Source organism: Corapipo altera, unplaced genomic scaffold, assembly GCF_003945725.1.
Source record: "Corapipo altera isolate COAL_440 unplaced genomic scaffold, ASM394572v1 98, whole genome shotgun sequence".
Taxonomy (NCBI): domain Eukaryota; kingdom Metazoa; phylum Chordata; class Aves; order Passeriformes; family Pipridae; genus Corapipo; species Corapipo altera.
This window is the reverse complement of record NW_020884914.1, coordinates 6,472,820-6,496,426: the sequence shown is the minus strand read 5'-3', so window position 1 is coordinate 6,496,426 and position 23,607 is coordinate 6,472,820. Positions and strand designations below refer to the sequence as shown.

Below are 23,607 nucleotides of genomic sequence, written 5' to 3'. Positions count from 1 at the left end.
GCGGGCAGGGTGAGGCCCTGTCAGCGCCCCTCCGGCCGAGCCTGCGCATGCGCGCCTCGTGCGCGGCGGGACTACCGACACGGTTGGCGCCCCCGCGCATGCGCTCCGGCAGCGCACCGGGGGCTCCCCGGGCCCTGGCGGTAGGGTGCGGGGAGGGCCGGCAGCCCCAGGGCGAGGCGGACAGGTCGGTCGGCTGCGGGGAGGGACGGAAAGGGACGGGACGGGACGGGACGGGCGGGCGAGGAGCGCTCAGAGCGGAGCGCGGGCGGGTGGGGTGACGTCATGACGCCGGCGCCGTCAGCGGGGCGTGGCGCCACCTGGCGGCGGGGAGGCGGCGCCGCGGGACTGGCATGGCCCTGGGGTGACGTCAGCCGTGTGACGTCAACTGCATGACGTCATCTGTGTGGCGTCACCCCGTGCTGGTTCAGGGGGATGACGAGCCCGGACCTTGGGAGGAAGCTCCGTACCAGGTGTTGACGTGGCACTGAAGGCCAAAATTCAGGGATAGAGCAGAGGCAGAGCCGTTAAGCACAAGGAGACCTGCGTGTCAGGGGATGCCAGCGGACACTGGCAGCTGGCAGGGTTCACTGAGAGCGTAGTTTAACGTGTCCAACCTCGAAGCAAATTTCTTTCAAGCAGTGTTACCAGGGAAAGCAGTTCTGGGGGTCTGAAGCAACATGGAATTTCATCTTTTGCTTCCAGGCTCAGGGACACAAGGAACTGCGTATCCAGAAGGCTGGAGAGGGACTTTGGACAAGGGCCTGGAGTGACAGGACAAGGGGCAATGGCTTCACACTGACAGAGGGCAGGGTTAGATGGGATATTGGGAAGGAATTCTTCCCTGTGAGGGTGGGGAGGCCCTGGCACAGGTTGCCCAGAGAAGCTGTGTCTTCCTGTGGCATCCCTACAAGTGTCCAAGGCCAGGTTGGACGGGGCTTGGAGCAACCTGGGACAGTGGAAGGTGTCCCTGCCCATGGCAGGGGTTGAAATGAGATGATTTCAAGGTCCCTTCCACCCCAAACCATTTTATGGTATTGTGATATGGGCCTACCTTGAAGAGAGACAGTTTCAGCTACTTTCCTGACAATACTTTGTCCCTGACTCTGCAGACACACAAGGTACTCCTTTTCACCCTTCTGGTTTTAAATAAAGCTCTAATTACAGCCGAGCAAAACCATTTATCATTTTTACTGCCCAGTGTGACTCCAGTAAAGCCCAAAGCTCAGTCCATTGTCTCTGTATAAACTCTCAAAAATCACAGACTGGGTACAGCCCTTTTTGATGACAGAAAAGACCCTTGTGTGGTTGGCTTTTGTATCTGCTTAAAATCCTCTTCTTCATCTCCCTCCTGGTCCCTCCTCTCCCCTTAGATTTTGGTGTTTGGATTAAAACAGCTTTCTGGGTACCAGTGTCAGAGGCAGACTGGAAACAGAAAGTGAAAGAATTGTTGCTATCAGCTTTGCATTTGGAAACTTTGGGCCTTGAGTTCTTTTGAGCCTTTGCTTTTCCCACCGGGTCAATTTTAATTACATGTTTTTTTCAAAGAAACTGTCAAACAGTACAAAATAGGAATTTAAATGGGATGTTTGAGATTACTGTGTGCTGTTGAGGCTCAGACTGTGCTTTGGGTCCTTGGCTGTGGACAAGGCTCTTGCCCAGAGTTTCTAGAAGGAATTTTCTTGAAAGCCAAACACAGAGGAACTGCCATGGTGGTCTGAGAGCTGATCCCCTGCTGTTACTGGAGCAGTATTTACACATTCCTGAGATCACTGGGGTGATGCCAGAGCTTCCCAGATCACTCACATCAAGGTAGCCTCATGTCTGGATATGGAGAAGGTGAAGGAACTAAGTGAATAAAAGGAGAAGGTGTAAAATTGTATTTTCACAAGACTAAACCAAGCCTGTTTGTGATGGACACCAGAGGATGGAGAACAGGAATGAGAGCATAGAGACATCATAAAGCTACACATGCATGAAGCAGAGTGTTGTGTGGTTCACTGTGGCTTTTATATGTGATTTGAGATGAGGAGAGAGCAAGTAAGTCATTGGTATAAATTAATTAAATATTATTCTAAAAGATACTTCATTAGATCATGTGTAGAAATCTGTGATGAGTTTGGTCATGTTTTTAAAGTGAGCATCTTCCTATTTTAGCAAATAGGGAAATCAAGATACTGTGTTAAAGTTCACTTTATATTTGGCTCTCGTGACAATAAGCTTTGACATTTTCCTGCTACAGACATCCATATCATGGATTGCTCCATTCTTGATCTGAAAAAATGAGAGAATTGATTGACATGGTCACAATTATCAGTGTTGGAGTGGAGTCAGACACCTGGGACAAGTCCACAATGTGGTTGGTCTGGAAAAATGATGGGCTGTCCAAGAGTTCCCTTCTCTGGATCATCAGACAGCTCAAACCTGGTGGTTGGTGTCTCTTCCAACTCATTTCCTAATCTAAAATACAGAAAAACAGGACAGGCAGAGAGTTAATCTCTGTGGGATGGTAATAGAAACACACATACTCAATGACAGCTGTTTGCAGCTGCATTTTAATAATTTTAAATGCGTTTTATTGATTTTGTGGGATTTTAATTAATCATTTTGTCCCTTGATACTTCTTTAATGGTTTACAGAAGAATTACTCCCCTGATAACACAGAGCTCCCATTAAGAAGGTATTAGCTGAGTGTAGGAGCTCTGGGTTTTCATAAACTGTCTTGGCTGGTCTTAATTTTATTATCCATCTTTATTCATCAATTCCCACCTAAGCCATTTCTTTAACAACCTGGCATAGAGCTCTGTGTGCAAGATGAGTGTTTACTTCCCTAATTGTCCTTTTTGAAAAATCACAGTGACTTCTGCTTGCAAATGATCCAATTCCTGTGTCAGAAACACCTTCAGCATCTGCTTTTTGGTGTGTTTTGGATTGCTCCTAGAAAGGGCTGTTTGCAGCAACACCAGGGGATGCATATTATAGGAATATTCACAGGATTAACAGTTCCACAGTTTGATTTAGTGGCCCTGATACGTTTTTCTTTGGGATTTTGACGGACATCAGAAAGATCTTTTTTGAAAGTCCTTAACTTTTCTGGCCAGGTAATTTTACCTCCTGGCTTTAATACACTTGATTGATTATATTCATTGTTTATTTTCATTGTTTTTAATCAGTGCAATCCAATTCCATCACCATGATTGAATTTTACATCTTTCTTTTTATTATTACTCTGATTCCTTTTCTTCCTCTGAAAACCAGGTTAGTTTTTAATAAGTATTATTCTCTTCCTTTATTTTTGGGGGCCTCTACCGAAATGTTTTTATCGGGTCCTTAATCTCAATTCTATTTTTTTTTGGTTAAAATTAATAACTTGTTGTTTTCAGTCAAATCAATTTGGTTTTTGCATCACCAGCTGCCCCTCTGGGTGATTTGGGTGCTGCTGTGTTTGCATACAACCAGGAGCGTTGGCACCTGAGCGACCGTTAGTGTTTATTTTTATATTCAATTCACTTCCCCTTTGTTCTTCCAGGGGAGGTGTAAAGTGAATTTCCCATTTTGGGGACATGCTGGCAGAGGGACATTTCGTTGTGTAAGTAGTGATTTAAATTCACGTCTGGGATGTGACAGATTTCACAGTGACAGTGAAATGCTTTTGTACAAGGTGCTGGCAGGGGGAGGTGTAACCTCGAGCAGGAATGTGAGCGTGGCACTGATGGGATAACAGGTATGGAAGTGGGTGGTGCCAGGTAGGCAGAGATCCTGGTCATTGCTGAAATTGCTCCTTGGAATCTGATTATGATATTCCTACCTGTCATTTCCTTGCTTGTAGAGACTTGAGTTAATTTCTGATTCCCTGTTTTCCACATCTGGTTTTGTTATCCTGTTCTGGCACAGGAAAGCTGGCAGAGATCTGGACAAGAGGGTTGTACCTGACTCTGGATTCCTGTTTTGCGCTTATATTTGTTCTCTCATAGAACAAGCTCTGCTGTCCTCAGTGTTAATTTATTTGCACTTCCACAACCACAGAGACCCTGCACTGTACAGATGCAGTGTCGTGTCTTTAGAAAGTCGTGATAAAGGTGTTGGTTAATGCAGAAAACAGGCTCTACTGAAGAGTCCCTAAAAGGGTGGAGGATAATGTGCTTTTTCAGAAGTTACACTGTTGACATGCCAGTTCTTCTCCATCAGTAACCTGTAGGAAGACTTTTGTTACAGGATTTGGTCTGGAAGAATCTCCAGGGACCTCCTTCTGGTGTGGTTGCCAGAGCAAACACTGCAGAAATTCTTTCCCTGTGCTGTTTTTTGTCTGGCTTGATTGGAAGTTTTGCACCAGCCTTCAGATCTTTGGGCTGCAGCTTCCACAAAAGGAGAAGGGGGGGATAAAGCTTCCAGTGCCAACCCAGCATGGTGCATCCTATCATTCTGCTGCTGTCAGCACTCCCTAATTAGCAGCCTGGGGTCGTACAGGCTGTGGCAATTGGGTAATTTCTGAAGGCTGAGGTGATATCAGTCACTTTGATCCCATTCCTTGACTCTGCATCCAGTCCTGGCCAGCTTTTCAGGACTGGTAGGACCACTCCTATGTTGATTTGCTGGTGTGGAAGCAGGAGAAGGTGGTCCTGATGAGCAGAGTGCCACCCTTCCTGCAGCAGCCCACTGTGCCTGGCACACAGGGATAGCCCACTCTGTGCTTCCTGCCTGCTGGAGCTGGAAACCTGCAGACTCAGCACCCAGCTGGGAATGAATCCAGCTGGGCTGTTTCACTGGTGGAGCTGGGAGAGGGTCTGACTGCAGGACAGGGCAGTTTGTACTCTCACCACAGGGAAATGGTATGTATGGAAATCATGGAATCACAAACTGGTTTGGGTTGGAAGGGATGTTAAAGCCCATCTCATTCCAGCCCCTGCCATGGGAGGGACACCTTCCACTGGCCCAGGTTGCTCCAAGCCCCATCCAGCCTGGCCTTGGACACTTTCACACCTTCTCTGGGCAACCTGTGCCAGGGCCTCACCACCCTCACAGGGAAGAATTCCTTCCCAATATCCCATCTAACCCTGCCCTCTGTCAGTGGGAAGCCATTGCCCCTTGTCCTGGCACTCCAGGCCTTTGTAAAGTCTCTCTCCATGTTTCTTGTCAGCCCCTACAGGTACTGAAAGATCACAGTTAGGTCACCCAAAGCCTTCTCTTTTCCAGGCTGAACAATCCCAGTTCTCAGCCTTTCCTGGTATACCAGGAATACCTGGTATACCAGCCATGCCAGAGGTGCTCCATCCCTCTAATCATCCTGGTGGCCACTTCTGGACTCGCTCCAACAAGTCCATGTTCTTCCTGTGCTGGGGACCCCAGTCAATAATTCAGGTTACTTTAATGTTAAATAATCCATTTTCCCTTAGTATTTCTTGTGAAATACAAGACATTGCTCCGAGGGTACTTTCCTTTTTTGGAATTATAAAGTCAATTTTTCTTTAAAGATGAGGAATTAAGGAGAGATACTGAGGCACCACTGCAGGGCTTGGGAGGGGAGGAGGTGTCTGCTGGCTACAAGTTTCTGAGGCCTGTCTAGCACTGATGTACACGTTGTAGCCATGCTGATGACATATTCTTGGAGGCTGAAATGGCAGGAGAATTGTTCCTGGAACAGACAGACAGTTTAAAGCAGCAAATGAGCAGGCCCAGATGTTGTGTATTTGTGTCAAGTGGTTGGACTGCTGGTGGAAATACTCTTTCAAGTGTTAAAAGAGAAGCTGCTCTGGAAGGAGGGAGCAGATGTTTTACCTGTTCGGGTTTTTTTTTAAGCAGATGTTTTACCTGTTGTTTGGGGGTTTTTTAAGGGTTCTATGATTTAGCTAAGTAATTACAAGGCAGTAAATATGAGGCATGTAATGGGTACTCACTGTTATATCTTAGAATCACAGAATGGTTTGGGTTGGAAGAGACCCTAAAGCCCATCCAGTTCCACCCCCTGCCATGGGCAGGGACACCTTCCACTAGCCCAAGTTGCTCCAAGCCTCGTCCAACCTGGCCTTGGACACTTCCAGTGATGGGGAAGCCACAGCTTCTCTGGGCAACCTGTGCCAGGGCCTCCCCACCCTCACAGGGAACAATTTCTCCCCAGTATCCCATCTAACCCTGCCCTCTGGCAGTTTGAAGCCATTCCCCCTCGTGCTGTCACTACATGTTCTTGTAGTCCATCTTTTCTGTAGGCTCCCTTCAAGTTACCTGTTGAACTGGTTGAAGTGACCATCAAGTTATTTTTAGATGTCTGTCCTTTTATATTTTTAACCTGATAGCATCTCATCCTGCAGAGCTGAGCTGAGCAGGTCCTGAGCGATGCCCCCGCTTCACCTGCACAGCTCAGGTGTGCAGGTCAGTGGAACTGGCAGAGCATCATCACTGTCACCTTCCCCCTGCACCTTGGAACTCCAGCAAAAAGAGCAGTCAGCACAAAATGCACTAAATCCAACATTTTCCTTCCATTTTCCAGGTTCCATCTTTCATTCTTACTTGTCCTGCTTTGTGCCAACTTTGCTGACCCACGTTTACTTGAAGAGCACAGCTGAGCTATAGATTCAGAATCTCAGTGGATAGGTAAGTGCTGCTGATTATTTTATTTGACCACTTTTGTGATTTGTTGAGTCCTAGAATCTTCCAAAATGAATTCAATACTATTCTGAAAGAAATTATTTTCAAAGTCATTACTTTTTGAGCCTTCCAAACTGGTGCCAAAGGTGGCTGTTAGGGGCAGCAATAGCAGAAGATCAGAAATACTGAGATGTTGAACAGAGCAGGAGCCTGTAAATGCAGGTCTGGAAAGGGAGGAGTAATGCAGATAAATTCTTAGTTAGTTTTCTATCATTTGTATGTCTGATCTTATCTACCTGGGGCACTGAAAATTGATTGCAAATGCAAAAGCACTGATCTGTTTCAAAGTTTAATATCAGGAACTCACCATAAATAATCCAACAGTACAGATGTACTGTGTCAGTACAGATGTCTGTGAGAGGTATTTAAAGCCATGGAGGATGTGAGATTTGGGATTTCTCCACATGCTGTCTCCTCCTTAGAAGAAAATGGTCAATTTACAGTGGTAACTACACCAAGACTCTGTCCAGGAAAAGTAAATTTATGAACTGGCTACATAAAACTTCAGTTTCTCTCTGACAGGAAATGACTCCAAGATTCACAGCAAAATCCTCTGCTGGTTTGGGAGCCTGAGTTTAAAATAAATAAATCCATTAACATCTGTAATTGCTCACAGGAAGGGCTGACCCATGAAAGTGTGTAACCAGCATTCCTCAGCCTCTCATGGCTGCAGCCAGGCCATTTGAGAAAACAATTTAGTGTGTGTTTTTCCTGCTTTTTGAGTCCTTCTGTGCCCAGAGCTTTAGTGGAGAAACTGAACCAGAGCTGCTGCTATTCCAAGTGAAACACTCCAGTTTAGGCTTGAAAGAAGGAGGGTTTGGGAGCAATATAAAACCTCTGGTCAAATAGCCAGAACCATCATGAACTCAGGACTAGGAAGAAGAGGACAATCAAAATGTCTAAGAATAGAGCTCTAGTTTTAATGTTGCCTGGGAGTTGATGGCATTTCCATCTGGACATTGTACCCAGTGCTGTTCCAAGTAATCCCTGCCTACTACTGCTGTTCTTGCTGTAGCTGAAAAGGTTAAGAAAGTCATTTAAAAGTCATGTGTTTAGTCTGTTTACCTTGTTTATGTGACAGCAGTTTGTGAAACATGGTCAGTACCATGGTCTACTGAGTACTTAAGAGAAGAATCCAGTATGAGCAGGAGAGCTAATCCTAAGTGAGCAGCTGAGGAAGTAAAAAGAGAAAAAGGGTGAACATGTTTGATACAGTTGTTCTCTGACTTGTGCTTCTGAAATGCCAGAAGCTCCATTTATTTATTTCTCAAAATGAGGTTGGGCTCTCCTCTCTAGAACTGCAGTGTCTCAAAGCAGAGTTTTACACTCCAGAATCACTGCTTGAGCTGAAAAAGGGTTTTTTTTTTCCTCCTCTGCTGCTTTCACTGGTCTCGTGTTACATAAATACAAGTAGGAATGTCTCAAATCCTGATCTCCAGAACAAAAGCCTATCTTGTATCAGATACCTGCTTTAAAAGCTTTCCTCTCCTTTGCTAATGTGGCTTGGGCATGTCTGTAGTACAATTATAGGGGCAGTGTTTGGGGTCAATATGTGCTTTTTCTGATCTTACTATTTCATACAAATTCTCTTAGTCTTCAAAGTTCTATCCCACACTGCATCTGCACATGCCATCCTGCATAACCACCTGGTTTTGTTTCTTTGTTTAAGGGCTTTAATAAGTGTCTTCTGAAGGTCTGTAGCAAATCATGGTGATCCTCTGCACAAACTGAGGTGTTTAACTCACGTCTAGAGTGCTCTAAAGAACAGCTCATGAAAGAAGGTGAGGTCTTTGGAGAGAGAACGTGCTCTACTGAATGGCTGTGAATTAAGTGTGGAAGAATGAACTGTCAGAAGTGCCCACTCTGCCTGGTGACCTCGTTGGATTCTGGAGAAAGGACATCCCTGAGGTGCTGGAAGGGCTGATTGCAAACCTGAACTGACCCTGCCCTCCACTCCTCACAGTGTCATTAGGCCACGGTGTTACTGGGAGCTGCAAACCAATGGATGAACAGGACAGTGATTTTAAAGAGTTGTGGGCAAATATTTTGAGTAGGGCGAAGAAAAAGGCTGGGGATGCTGAAACAGCAAAGAGGGCTCAGAACAGGTCAAAGAGCACCACAGCACGGAGCAAATTAAGAAGAGGCAAAGCTGCTGCTCAGAGCCAAACCCATCATCACTTACCAGCAGTGAAGGAGACAAACTTGCCCCGAGATTCGGGTCCACAGGAACAAACATTGGTGCCCAAAGAAGAGGGTGATGCTGCAGCCTGTAGTGGTGAGACTGCACAAGGGGATGGAAGGAGAAGCCCTTTCCCTGCCAGCCAGCTGAGCACAGGGACCTCTGAGTGTAGCCAGAGGCCTCTGACAGGTGAGTGAACCAAAACAGCTCAGTTTTGACTGAAAAGACTCTCTGATTCAGTAGAGGTCTTGAGAAGTCCAGCTGGAGGGGACACACAGCAGCACTGATGGAAGCAGTTTTGCACCTTGTCTTTCCACCTGTGTTTACCTACTTAGGTTCATCTTGGGGTTTAGCCTAGGAGTGTGCTCTGTGCTGCAGGCAGAAGATGTCCCTCAGTAAGGTGAAACCTTGGTACAAAGTGATGTGTTGGGCAGTCATTATTCACTGGTTTTTACAGTGTCAGAATTGAGAAAAACACCCTAAAATCTTCTCAAAGCAAGCTTAGAATATATTGAAGTGCTTTTTCACTCAGTGCATTGTGGTATGGTGAAATACACTGCCACTGGATGTTGTCAAGGGCAAAAATATGAATCATTTGAGAGGCATTGGATTAATACATGAAGGATTGATCCTTCAGTAGTTATTAAACATGATGGCCAGAATGCAGTCACCTTAAACTGATAAATTAGGTCAGGAACAGGACATTGTGCACTGGGGAGAGCGGGGCCCTGGGACTGCCTTCCTTGTTCTCACCAGTAACCTTCAGGCAAGGTCTTCCTTAATATTCCTCTCTCTAAAAGGGATATAGAGGTATCCAAACTCCACTGTAGCACAGAAGCCTGATGATGTTACTGTGGTTATCAAGTATAAAGTCAGTAAATTGTTCACTTCTCTAAGAATGGCTGTTGCAGAACCTGACCTGGCCCAGGCTGCCATCAGGGAAGGGCTTCCCAGCAGCTCTCAGCGTGTGTTGAAGACTGACTGGTAAAACTGGTGTTTTCTCCCCCTCTAGTAAACACCTCGAGTGGCTGTTCCCAGACTACATTACCCTTCCTTCCTACCACACAGCCAGGAACCTGCTCCTCACCCACCTCAAAGGTGCAGCTGCTGGCGGGGCCGAAGGTGCGGGTGGCAGAGCTGGTGGTGGAGAGAATGCAGCAGTTCAAGAGGGTGGCACCTGAGCAGCTGAAACTCAGCACAGATGGGAGTGTGCCAAGGGCTGCAGCCAGTGGGGATTTCCCTGATGGAAGCCAGGAGCAGAACCCTCCAGAGGATGGTGCGTTTCTCCTCTTAGCTCTGCTGTGTGTGGAATGAGTGGCTGGTGAGAGTGGTTGCATGAGGAGCAGTCCTGCATTCCTGGGCTTTGTTCCTTGCTGGCTTAGTGGCTTAGTAGCACTGGCTTAGTAGCACTGAATAAATCACTCCAGATCCCTGAGAGAACTTTGTTGTTGAAGGACTATCCATGCTTTTCTCCCCAGATCTTCTTTAAGGCTGAATTAACCTCATGTAGATTCTGGAGGGATCTTCTTGGAAACAGGCTGAAATTCCAACAGGATCAGTGAACTTGGTCATCCTCCCCTTGGGACAGTATTAGGCAGCTGTTAGGTAAAAGTGGCTCCTGGGTAGCCCTATCTTTGGTAGATCTCCAGGCGCTCTGCAAGACGATGTGTTCTATGCAGGTGAATTGAATTCACGGCAGTTTTACCCTGTTTGGTTCTTCATAGATCAAGTCCTTCTTGCTTCTGTATGGACATGAAAGTCTGCTGTGTTATACATGTGATGTATAAGATCCCAAGTTCTCCCCAGAAACTTCAGCCCAAACTGACCCTTCACTGGCTCTGACACTGCAGCAAATTGCCCCCTCCTGCCCCTGGGCCGGTGCAGTCCTGGAGTGTTTGAAGGGTGCAGGTTGTACCTTCCTTTGTCAGAGGTCAGGTGTGAAGATGCTAGAGAAAGATTGTAATTAATGTCTGTGTGTCTAGTTCAATAAGCTAATAATCATGAGTATAATGGCTCCTCACCTTTCAGACAGGATTCTTAGCTTTCTCTCTTAGACCATCTCTCCCTTCTTTGCCAGATACCCACCAGCTCCCATCCGTGGAACATGACAGTGCTCTGGCTTTGGCTCTTCAGCAGGAAAGCAAAGAGGAAGCCATGGCAAGCCTGGAGGATGCAGGGTTGTTCTTTTGCCAGATCTGCCAGAAGGATCTCTCAGCCATGAACACGACACGACGGGAGCAGCACGTCAACAGGTGAAACATCAGCACGAGGTGTCCTGTCCACATGCAGTCCCCATACACTCCTCACTCAGCTCAGCCATGAAAGAACACAGGGGCTGGGATTCTGTACAGTGGCCTTGACCTTCATGGCCTGAATTAACAAGTCCTTTTGATCTGAAAGCAGAGGTTTGATTGTGTTGTCCTGCAGGGCTTCTGTATCAGCCAGGCCAATGCTGCTTTCATCAGCAGTGTGGCAGAGGAGCTGCCATTATAAATGAACTTGGGGATCTTAAAGCTCTTTTCAACCCTAATAATTCTAGTAATGAGGACCCCTTAATGCAGATTTTGAGAACTACCAATTTCAGTAACAAAGTCACATTTGCTATATTTTGCTAAAATTTGTCTAAGGACATCTGGTATGTCACTGTGTATCTGAGCTGTTTGCTGAGGGAAAGGTGATACTATTCAGAGAGGTGACTAAATTGAAATTACTGCCCTTAATTTTACAGTTTCCTTAGTGGTAAATATCAGACACAATTAATATATTATGTACAGACAGCTCTTTGGAAATTAAAACTCTGTGCTTCTCTGTTGTGAAAGCATCAGAAACAGCACATTTGAATGATTGTAAATTCCTAATTTGTGCACTTTCAGAAGGCAGGAGTGATGTATATTCTCCAGTCCTGTATCACGTTACTGAGTTGGCTCCTGTTCTTCAGGGTTGTTTGCTCCTGCAGCTTTTGAGGTGTTATTGCTGTTTCTGTCTCCAGACATTTACTGCAGCTTGAGAGGACAGAGGCTCTAAAACAGCAACAGTGTGTCAGAAATGCTTTTTGGGAAGTTGGTCTGCTTTCTGAACTATTAAGCATGTTGAGGTTACAAGCTTATATTAGTCATGGATTTTTTGATAGCAGTCTTCATCACAAGAGGTGAAGCTGTAGATGGACAAAGGTACTGGCAAACCAGTAATCACCAGTGCTAGTACCTCAGATGAATGGTCTCTTAGCACAGCCCTGTGTGTGTCATTACCTAATCAGGGAGTGACTTCTGTAATAGGTCCTGCAGACCCAGGATTTCACACCCTGAATGTGTTTGGAGAGGACAGAAAAAGAACAAGTACAATTTTTACATAGTTTTGGCCTACAGAAATTATTAGAAGTTAATCATGCTGCACTCTGGAGTGTGGTGTCAATTCAACTGCTCCCTTCTCTGTTAAGAGGGGTTTTTAAGTTAGCTGAAATGTTAGAATGAGTGCAGAGAGGGATTAGGTGATGGACAGACAGTGGAGTGTGTTGCCCAGAAAGGTGGTGGACTCCCTCTTCCTAGAGGTGTTCAAGAAGAGGCTGGACAGGGCTTGGAGCAACCTAATCTAGTGGAAGGTGTCCCTGCCCATGGCAGGGGGTGGAACTGGCTGATCTTTAAGGTCCCTTCCAGCCCAAACCAGTCTGGGGTTCTGTGATTCTGAGGTTGTTACCTGCACTTGCCTTTAAGCAATATATTTGAGGTCATAATCTCCATGTGACTGTTACATGTCATGTTCATCACAGAGGTGACTCTTGTTTCTTTAGGGGATGTTTCTGGCTGTTACACATGATTGTGCTTCCTTTAATATGGTTTAAATCTTAGTGTGGACAGCTTTAAAGTCTCCATAGGTAAGCTTTGCCATGGTCTCACAGGTGTCTGGATGAGATGGAGGAAGCACAGGTGTCATCCTCCAGCAAACCAGTGGTCCCTGAATGTCCCATCTGTGGGAAGCAGTTCCAAACCCCACAGAGCAGAGTCAGCCACCTGAAACGCTGTGCTGTGGAGATGGATGTTCCTCCCAATCTGCTTCTTCAGGCAGTGCAGTTGCAGGTGTCCACGCTTGGTGATGCACCTCTTCACTGTCCCAGGTAAGCTGGTTGAAATAAAAGGTGCTGGTGGCCTGGGGAGAACAGTAAATGCCAGGCTGACTCACATGCTGGTTGAGCCCTGAGCCCAAAGAAGCCCAAAGAAGGTCACCCAGTACCAGGTGAGGAGGATGTGGTGGTTAGTTGGGAGAAATCACCTTGCTTTCCCTCAGAGGAGATCAGGTGGTGGATGACTTTAAAAGCCAGCAGGCAGGAGCAAAATGGGGAGTAAATGACCTTACACTGGTTTGTCAGAATTATTTGTGCTCTCTGAGGCAATTCCTCAGTAGAGCTGAATGGTGTGTTTGAGCTGATTGAGCAAACCACAGGGTACAAGTGTGCAGGCTCTCCTGAGATCTGCGGTGCCTCTGCCTCAGCTCCTTGGCTCGTGGCTGTCCCGGGAATGTGCTTTCACCCCGAGCCAGAGAGGAAGCAGACGTGATGTTTTGGAATGTGAACATGTGTTTTGGTACAGAGCTGCATCTGCTCATTTGGATTTGAGGAGAATCTGCAGAGTGCAGCAAGTGGGGCCTGAGTAGAGGGGCTTGTAAGTCCCTTTGTGCAGAGGAGGGATTGCCTGTTCCCTGTGGAAGCAGAGGAGTGGGGAAGCATTTTCTAGGGATCTTGGTTTTGCCCTGCTTCAATTTGTTTGTTCCCCTTTGGTACAAAAACCCATTCCAGGTGGAGATAGCAATGTTACATCAGTGCTGTGGCCTTGTGCTTACCTTTCCAAAATAATACTTTCTCTAAATTACTCTTAAGTTGCATGAATGATAAGAAATCCTTTGCTCTCTGCTAGGAAAGAAAGTACTGAATGGTTTTTATTATTCTTGATATGGGAATCTCTCTGAGCAAGTAGAGCAGCTGGTCTGGAGTGTTTCTTGTCTCTGATCCAGTCACATTAACTGAGGCTTCCTGCTGCATTCTTGGATTTCAGCAATCAGCCGAGCAGGGCAAAGCGAAAAGGCTCCTCCAACGAGGACTCAAAGAAAACACAGAAGAGGGCCAAAATGGAGCCTAAGGATGAAGATTTGCAGGTTGCCATGGCAATGTCACGCTCTCTGTTGGAGCAGGAAAAGAAGGAGCAAGCAAAATCAGTTACAAATGTGAAACCAGCGGCTGCTTTCCCAATCAAATGGAAGCCAGGATCAGGTATGTGTTCCGGTGAGTTAGTGTCAGAGGCTGTGCTATTGCAGGAGTAACTGCCACAGCCTGCTCTCCACCAAAACCTTCCTGTTGGGTGCAGGAGGGATGACAGCCCTGCTTCTGTTTTATTGAAGCTGTCAGAGCTTCCACAATATGCAGTATCCACACGCAGTCAGGAACAGCAGCAGGATGTCCCTTGGTTTCAGTGAAATCCCTGGGGAATCTTGTGCTTTTTTTCCATGGATTGGTTGTTTCGAATCCTTAAGTATTCTTAAGATAAACTGTTGTTTTTCGTAAACTGCGAGAAGGAATAACATGAAAAGGTCATTTTTTGCTATTCCAGTAGATTTTTTGCTGCAGCCTGTATTAATGCCATTTTTTCAGCGTTCTCTCTTATCTCTGTGTCCTTTCTGCAGTGGACATGTGTGTACACTACATTTTGTTGAGCATGTGCCTCACTGTGTCAGCATGCAGAAGGGTTTAGAAAGGCAGAAAAATGGCAGGGGAGAGCATTGAAAGCTGTAGAGAGGGGAGATTTCATGACCCTGCTCAGGTCTCCTCCTGCCAATAAGAATTCCCAGTTGGATTTGGGGTTGGCCAATAAGACACAGAATTTCCAGATGGAAGCTGCTCAGCATGTGTGTGAGCTGTGGTTTGATATCCATGAACAAAACACAAGAAAAGGAGTCCTTCATGGATTTGTTGGTGGTTTTCCCTCCCTTTTTATGCAGGACTGCCATACAGGCAACATCCCATGGGTCTGGGAGATGGACTGCATGGCTATCAATGGCTTCCATAAGGATCAGATTTTGCAGAGATGCAAAAGCCCTCAACATGCAGCAGAGCAGTGTGAGGAGGAGTCACCCTTCTCCACAGTTCACTTCTCCTTTAAGGGTGATGTGTGGCTCCAGACCTGCAGAAATCTTGCCGTGTTCAGCTTTTAGCTGCCTTTGGGTCATCACTGAGTACAGCTGAAGGAGCTGGTGTGTTGATCTCCCCTGCCCTGTGTGTTCAGCTGTTTGTTTACTTGGGTTCCTCTTCTTTTTAAAGAGAAGAAGCGGCGTAAGAGAGGCCCAGCTGCCCCTCCACCGCTGCTGCTGCAGGACCCGGAGAAGGCGCGCAGGAGGATCCAGGAGCGGGTGGCTATGCTGCTTGCAGAGGAGGTGGAATTCCCTCCCACCCCCCAGCTTCCCATTAGCAAGATTTTGGAGGGTGAATCTGGGAAAGCAGCCTGGCTCTTGCCATTGTCCAAAGCCAAGGAGTGCTTTTTATGGAAGATCAGTGCTCTGACAGGACCCTGTGACTCCGAATCATTCTACACTGCTGCACTGACCCCTCCAATTGTACCTTGGAAGCCTGTGCAGGTGGGATGCTCTGTTGTCCTTGCTTTGATATGTGTGTGCACATATCCCTGTATCCCTTCTCTTTCCTCATTTGGGATTTAAACAAGTGATCCCTGCTCTGCACACTCACTGCTCATGCCCTGTTCTTCACTTCAGGGAGGAGACCAAGGCTCACATTACCACACTATTCCTTGAGCTTTCAGAAAATAAAACTGATGGGAACAGAGAGTACTGAGTAAAGGGACCCCATCCTGCTCATTGTGCCCCTAGTTTGTCCATGTTTATAGCAGCCTGACTTTTATTTTCCTTCTTGGCACTTTTCTCTGGTCAATCCTAGTGTGAGCTTTGCTCCTGTGTTGCACTAAGCAAGGATCTGGGTGAAAATATTGAACTGAAGACTGATATTTTCTAGCACAGAGAGGTATGAGTGCCTGGAGTTGTAAAGTAAAGCATTTGCACTTCAGGCTTTCCTTATGCATCCCACTGCCTCTTGGTGTGTGTGAGCTTTGATCCGGTTTTCAGTTCCAGTGTTTCATTCTGGGTTCACCTGGATCTGCCTCTTTCAGTGCTCTGTATTTTTATAAAAAGTGCCCACAGAAACAGACAAAGTTCTTTCAGTCTCCCCAAGAAGAAGGATATCACTTCCCTTCCTTCTCTCTTTCTTCCCTTGAATTATTTGGTGCTTCTGTTCAGAAACTACTGTGCATATATAGGTGCTTTGTTCTATACTTCTTCCCTAGTCAAAGCCCAGTGTTTCTCTGGATTGTTGCAGGTTGGAGCTGGAGTGGGTGGAGGGACTTCATTCTATGAAGAGTTTTGACCTTCGTTCAAGCCAAAAACTGCCACAGAAGTTAATAAATAAAAAGTAGGAAGGTCTTTAAAATCATGGCAAGGGTGTGTTTTCCCTCTGATTCTTTCCATTCAGAGAAATGGCTAAACCATTTTTCTTAAAAATAAACAAACTCTTTTTATTGGGAAACAGAGTCCAAACCTGGAAAATATCTGCTCCAGGGTGAAAGTCTGATTTAGTTACATGTAACTGCAAAAGCATTTCAGAACTCAGAACAGAAGCACCTGGAGAGCTTCAGCTGGGACTGTTGCAGGCACTCCAGCTGTAATGAAATATTTAGATGATGGACTGGGAGCATTTCCTCCATCCTTTCTCTCTGCTTGGCAGTTGCCTGCAAAGAGAAACCAACTTCCTGGAGAAACCAACTTTTCTGTTGTAGTTTTCTTTCTTCTGTTCAGAGCTGTCTTATCTCTGGAGAGTCCTTCATAAAACTGCAGAGAGCTGCTCCTCAGAAGCCCCTGTACCTGGGGAATGTTCTGTGATCCTTCGTAGATGTTTCAAAAGTAAGAAGTAGAGACCGTACTCCAAGCTCTGCAAATATATAAAACAGGACCTAATTTATTGGTGTCTTTTTTTCCCTCCTCTTTTGATCAGAATGATAAGCCAGAGAACCTTGTGCCATCGGTGGGATCTCATCAGCCAGAAGTATCCCAGCAAATTCAGCCTCACCTCAGTTCTCAGGAACTCACTTGCACAGAAACTGGAGGCCAAACTTCTGATGAATCCAAGCCAGGCCCCGAAGGAGACGGGCAGTTTTTATCTCCCAGCCAGAAGGATGTTCAGACTCTGCAGGACCTGGTAGAGTTGGCCAGGGAAGGACTTACCCTTACTCAATGGAACCTTGATGTTGGCCACGTTCAGGCAGCAGAGCAGCCAGGTGAGTTCTGGCAGCCTTGTGAGCCCTGTCCCTGGTTCCTTCAGCCTCACAGAGCCACACTTACACTGGGCTAAGTCAGAGAGCCATGACATCACCCACAGGTTGATGGTGTTGATCCAAGAGGTGTTTTTGTGGGGGCACATTTTCCTACAATAAGCTTTAGATGCAATCAACCTGACATTTCTGAAATGATTCATAAATCCCAGCATTTAAGAGAACTCCTGGACAGCAGGTGCTAAATTTTATTTTTGAATTCCCTTAAAGATAACAAGTATTTTCTGCCAGGAGGGAGTCTGGATGTGTTCAACAGCTGGAACAAAATCCTCATCCCTGCTTATCTTGGACCTACAAGAGAGATGGAGAGGGACTTTGTACAAGGGCATACAGTGATAGGACAAGGGGAATTGGCTTCACACTGAAGGAGGCTATATTTAGATTAGGTATTGGGAAGAAATTCTTTCCTGTGAAGGTGGTAAGGCCCTGGCACAGGCTGTCCAGAGAAGCTGTGGCTTCCCCATCCCTGGAAGTGTCCCAAGGCCACGTTGGATGGGGCTTGGAGCAACCTGGGCCAGTGGAAGGTGTCCCTGCCCATGGCAGGAGGTGGAATGAGATGGGCTTTAAGATCCCTTCCAACCCAAACCATTCCCTGATTCCATGGTTGTATCTGGACAGCCTTTCTGTTGTGTGCACTGTCTTTTCAGGTCTTGAGACAATCGGATGAGAGAGGCACAAGAGGGGTGATTTTATGTTGGACATGGATTATCCAAACCTGGAGTTTATCTGTACCTATACAGGGTTGAAAAAAGCACCAACATCTGGAATTCCTCTATGGGCAGCTCTCTAGTGTCCCCAGTCACAGTTGCATGTGGTGCCCAGCTGCACATTTCAAGGTCACTAGTACCCCTTTGAAGTGGTCTGGCTGTTCAGCAGAATGTGTTGTGTGTCCTGTTCACCTGTGAAAGAGAACATGGTTCCTCAGCTCACCTGTCTGCATTTGCACTTGGATATAATATTACTCACTTCCCCTGCTAAACTGCAGCAAATGATCCCTTGTCCTATAATGTATATAAATAACAGCTGAATGGTGCTTGGGTAGCCACAGCCTGTCACAGCCCAGAGCCAAACCCTCCAAAAAGGCACGAGGGAGAGGCTGAGCCTTCAACATAGCCAGGCTGGTTATAGCAGCTGTCACAGCAAGGATCCTGTTAGGAGTTCTTAGGACACTCTGGCTCACAAAGAAGTTGTATGTGATTTGTGATGTGCATTTTCTTCCCTGAGGAGAAGAACTGAGTCCCAGTGATCCTCCACAGAGTGGCTTTGTGCCCCCATCCAAAGAGAGGAGCCTCCCCAGGAGCAGCAGTAAAAGAGTAAGGACAAGCCTTTTTTCCCCCACTTTTTATGTATTTGTTTATAACACTAAAAAGGAAGCTATTGCATTTGTGCAATTCTTACAAGTGTGGAATATTTCCCATTCCTTTCTGTGGAAACCAAGGGGTGCTTAAGGTTCACAGTGATTGAGGACACCTGGGGGTGTTTCACTGATGCCCACAAGCATCCTGTGGGTTTTTCAGTACCTGTCCTGCCTGACAAGTGATGATTTAGAATTCCAGGTAACAGGAGGCCAAGCTGTACAGGTTAAAGAGTTATGTTATAGCACTGAGAGTGTTTGCAGCATGTTAGGCAGGACTCTGCTTTAATGCCCAGGTCATCCAAGAGAAAACTGGCTGCAGCCCAGGAGAGACAGAGGTGAGGATTTTATCAAGCCTGTAGTGTTCTGTAGAGCCCATCTTACCCTGGATGCACCAGTAATGTGTAATCCTTCATGACTGTATTATCAGTTTTCTTCAACTGAAGTGTCTATAAAATAATTCATTTTCTTACCAAGGTTATCTACTTTATCTGGTGAAACTCACTGTCTTTGGTTTGATAATAAATAATCATGCCATGAAAGCTGGTACATTTTGGTGCTAGATAAATTTTGATGGCCTGAGAACGTACTTTCCTATTATGCTTATAGGATTAAGATACTTCTAAAAGGAGACAAGTCCTTGAGGTGGGAATCAGTTTTAAACATGAGCATCCCAGCTGCTTGGTACAAAAACTCTCTGTATGCTTGGAGAGTATTAAAAAAAAAATCCTTAGCAGAAGAAAAGTCTTGTTTTGTTTTCTGAGCCTATTAAATCAGAGGTCTTTAGCAATACAGAAACTGTTCTGACATTCTTTAGTTGCGCCCAGCAAAACCAGTATGACCATTTTTTCAGATACACTTTGATTCCATGGTAGTTTTCCTGAGCAAATGAAGTGTTGCTGAAGAGCTGGATTGGCAGTGGGAGAGATTTGTGCTATATATGAGCACAGACAGAGTGTAACCATGAGAGCAGATGCACCCCTTGCACTGGTAACACATCCCCCCGGCTGAAGGCCCTTGGTCACATCAGTGGGGTCCAGTCTTGCCAACCTCCTCAGCAGGAGTGAATGCTCTGGTGTGTTCTCCAACAGCAGCACTTACCCACTCAGAGCTGTCTTTGGGCCTTGCACAGAGAATGGAGCAGCCAGGAGGTTTCTGGCCTTGTTTGATTTCCCCACTCTTGATTGATAATTTTAGCCTCAGCAGGAAAGCTGTTCTGGGCTCTCTGCCTGGGATGGACCATCAGGAGGCTGTGTTTGCCTTTGGCTTCCCCAGAACCGCCTTGCAGGTGTCCCACCTGCCAAGAATAAGAAAAGCAAGAAACATCAGATTAGTTTCCAGACTGAGTTTCCTGTCTTCCCTCTGGAGATCAGTCCCCACCACTGCCACGACGTGCAGAGTCTTCCCCAGACCACCCATGAAGGCTGGAGGAGCTGCTCCCGTGTGTGCTGCTAATTACTGTTGGCTGGAGAAAGGAGAAAGGTTGGGTTTCCACAGCCCACTGCTAATGTAGAAACCTGGTAATAAAATAAAGAGCTGTGTTGTTCCAGGTGGAACCACATCTGCTGCAGATTTTCCCTGGAATAAAACTTGCACCTCCTCAGCTCTGCAGTAAGTTTGAAAAGCACAAAATCAATGATTAGGGTGTTAACCATCAACTGGTTTCTGCTTACAGTCAGCCAGCCTCTCAACCCAGCTGTGAGCTGAGGGTGTTTCACACTTCCCTGAAACACTGGCCACTTCCAGAGCTGCAACACTTGGAGGGATCTGAGTCTTTAGGTGGTTTCCTGGGGTTTGTACTGGGAGCAGCTCCAGAGCATTCATCCTGGCTGTCTTTGGCAGCACATCCCAGGCTTGACCTTACCATCACCATAACCAGCCTGAGGTAGCTCAGTCAACCAACCCTCCCCAAAGTTCCAGCAAGGGGTTCTAGAATGATAGTAGAAGCTATGTTTGTTTTTTTAAATTAGAGCAGAATTTTCAAAAGGTGTTTCAGTAACATGCTCATAAATGCCTTTGAACTGGATGCCTACATTAGTTTTATTCCATGGGGGCCCTTTGGTGCAGAGCTGCTCTTCTCAGCTGTCACTGCCAGAGAGGGAAAGGCTCGTTTCCCCAGCCCTGAGTCATCCTCTTTCCTCTTACCCTAATTATAGCAAATTGAGTTCAAGTCTGTTAAAGTGGAAATTAGAGTTTCCTAAAACTGTGGTGGGAGGCAGTAGATTAAGAGGCAGCTACAGGCTGTGGCTAGACCACACCAGGAAATGGTGTGGTGAGGATCTGAGGGTGATAATGTGCTGTGATACAAGTACTGCAGAGTACAACACCTGCTTGCCCTTCACAATGGACAGATTGGGAAAAAGTGGGGGAAAACAAAACCAGGAATGTCTGTTTGTCCCATGGAAGACCTGAAGTTCATAAACCCGATGATTACCTTCAGGAGGCAGAGGTGGTGTGTTCAGGCACAACAGTGCTGATAAACTCTTATTATTCCTTCTGTTTTTTCCAGGGAAGCGTTTGACAGCTGTAACCTAACATCTGTCTTTGTGTTCCTTCTGTGTCCCAGTCCTCCCTCAGGCTGCTGGCTGAAGATTTCGGGGCAATGGTCAACAACCCCCACCTGAGTGATGTGCAGTTCCAGGTGGACTCTGGGGAGGTCCTCTACGCCCACCTGTTCGTGCTGTACGCGCGGTGCCCGCCGGCCGCTCAGGCTGTAAGTGCTGCTGACATTCCTTCAGGAATGTCACTGGGAATGTCACCCACGGCCACTCAGTCCTCTGGGACCAGCACAGAGCACTGCTGGGCATAATGGCCTCGGGACCAGCAGTGGTTCTTCAGCTCAGAGAACCAGAACAAATCCTTGACAAAGTGGTGAAATATGTGGTGCTTCGTCTGAGGAGCCAAGGATCCTTCCTTGCATTCCACCCCTGAGCAAGGGAGGAAGCTTCACAAGTGGTTTTTGCCCTTGAATTTTTGTACCTGTGCAATCTCAGACTGCCTTGTCCATCTTGCTGTGTCCTGCCTGGCACCCAGGCTGGGAAGTGTGAGCAGGGAGTAGGAAGATTCTGGGAAGAACTTTAACCTACACAGAGGTTTTGTCACTCTTGCTTTGGAGGTATCTGCACTGACTGTGCTTTTTGCAAGGCTAGTGAAGGAGTTCTTATGTTGCCAGAGCATTTTAGGCTGAATAGCTCCAAGCCTGCTCCTGTGCAGACAGGATGGAGAGCCTGACATTTGAGTTCTGCCCTTTCAGGAAGCTGCCTCCAGTCCATACAGCAGCTCCCTGGCAAAAGGAGCATTCCTTAAAGATGCCCTTTGGAAACTTTAGTTCTGTCCTCATGTGTGTTGGCCATAGCATCCCCCCAAGGTGACTCAGGCCATTTCTAAGGGCTCTATGAAAGTTCAGGGTGGGGAAGCAAGTTCATATTTGCTGCCCAGCAGTCCTTGTAGGAATTTTTTAGGGGATCTTCACAGCTATTAGCAAATGTGTGTGTGCCCACAAAACAAAACTACTGGGTTAGCCACGTTCTCTTACTATTTCCTGCTACTCTGGCTTCAGCATTCCCATCCACTGATTTCATGGGCAGGAATCATTTGTGTGGGTAGAGTTGTGGGATTTGCCCTGTGCTGTATTTTTGACACCTGCAGAGCAGCGTTTCCTGTTTATTTTCTGGATAGATGAGAAAGTGCTCCTCTTTGATGGAGATTTTGATTAACAAGGAGGCAGTAATTAATCAGAGATAACTTTGGAGCTTGTGTTTTCTGTTGTGTGGGGTCCCCTAACTTTGGAGAGAGTTTCGGATAACACAATACGTGATTTGGCTGCCAAGGGAGTGAGACCTTACTGAGCTGGAGATGCATTTTGGCCAAAACCTGAGATCAGGCTGGACCCACAAAGATAATGGTCCAGTCAGTGGAGTAGCTTTTTGTGTGGTGTCTGTTTTCCTGTGAGAACCAGAGTTTGGGCAGCACATCATGGGGGTGGGTAAATTCAAAACGGACCAGATGAAGCTCAGCTGTAGGGAGGTGTGGATAACTCTGGAAATTCTGCTCTGGGAAGTAATTTGATTCCAAAACGAAGTGCAGAACTCTAAGACCACCTTTTATATGTGTGACTAAAATGAGTAATTAAACTCCATCAAAGCTGACATCCATGGGGTCAGGAAGGAGCTCTGTATAACTGCTCATCTTGCCTTCCCTCTGGGGCATCAGGCCCTGGCCCCAGGGCAGGACACATGCGAACAGAAGCACGAAGCTGAGAGGAACGAGGCTGAATGTTGGTGTTGCCGTTCCTTTCGTAGCAAACAGACTTTGCTTTGCTGTGCCCCAGGTTCACAGCCAGGGGTTCGTGGTGGAGGAGGACGGGGCGGCGCCGACACACCGTGTGCTGCTGAGCGACGTGACGGCCGAGGCCGCGGGCGCCTTCCTGCGCTACCTCTACGCTGCTGACACCCACGTCCCCGCGGGGCTGCGGCCCCAGCTCGGCGCCCTGGCTGCCAGGTTTGTGTCACGAGCATGTTTTGGGATCCCCTCGTGCTGTCAGCCACACAGACCCCAGTTTCACAGAATCACAGAATCTCCCGAGTTGGAAGGGACCCACGAGGATCATCGAGTCCAGCTCCGGGCCCTGCACAGGACCATCCCCAAGAGTCACACCATGTGCCTGAGAGGATCATCCAAATGCTCCTTGAGCTCTGGCAGCCTTGGTGCTGTGCCCACTGCCCTGGGGAGCCTGTTCAGTGCCCAACCACCCTCTGGGGGAAGAACCTTTTTCTAATATCCAACTTAACCCTGCCCTGACACAACTTCAGGCCATTCCCTGGGTGCTGTCTCTGGTCCCCACAGAGCAGAGCTCAGGGCCTGCCCCTCCTCTGCCCCTCACAAGGAAGTTGTAACTGCAGTGTCTCCCCTCAGTCTCCTCTTCTCCAGGCTGAGTTTGATATTTTGCAGTTTCAGTGGCTTACAAATTCCATAGTTCTCTGCTACGTCTTAAATGAAACTTACACATAAGAGATGCCCTCATCTTTTCCATGAGTCTCTCTTTAGGTTGTACCTGT

General features: G+C 46.9%; 1 protein-coding gene across 9 annotated transcripts in view; it reads left to right on the top strand.

Annotated features, from left to right (window-relative positions):
• Positions 1 to 66: 66 nt before the first annotated feature.
• The window catches only part of SLX4 (SLX4 structure-specific endonuclease subunit), a 30,647-nt gene continuing 7,106 nt past the window's right edge, over positions 67 to 23,607 (top strand). The window contains exons 1-12 of one of the 9 annotated variants that reach the window (XM_027655048.1): positions 97 to 184; positions 6,482 to 6,585; positions 8,309 to 9,007; positions 9,831 to 10,094; positions 10,896 to 11,070; positions 12,714 to 12,929; positions 13,864 to 14,078; positions 15,123 to 15,436; positions 16,860 to 17,142; positions 18,427 to 18,509; positions 21,117 to 21,263; positions 22,881 to 23,050. In XM_027655048.1, coding sequence (XP_027510849.1) covers positions 8,641 to 9,007; positions 9,831 to 10,094; positions 10,896 to 11,070; positions 12,714 to 12,929; positions 13,864 to 14,078; positions 15,123 to 15,436; positions 16,860 to 17,142; positions 18,427 to 18,509; positions 21,117 to 21,263; positions 22,881 to 23,050 — 2,234 coding nt within the window. In that variant the 5' untranslated portion in view covers positions 97 to 184; positions 6,482 to 6,585; positions 8,309 to 8,640. Of the gene's footprint in view, positions 185 to 451; positions 471 to 979; positions 2,038 to 3,387; positions 3,722 to 6,140; positions 6,356 to 6,481; positions 6,586 to 8,308; positions 9,008 to 9,830; positions 10,095 to 10,895; positions 11,071 to 12,713; positions 12,930 to 13,863; positions 14,079 to 15,122; positions 15,437 to 16,859; positions 17,143 to 18,420; positions 18,510 to 21,116; positions 21,264 to 22,880; positions 23,051 to 23,607 lie in introns of those variants that run through there. The other 8 variants (XM_027655046.1, XM_027655047.1, XM_027655044.1 and 5 more) reach the window with 8 other exon arrangements.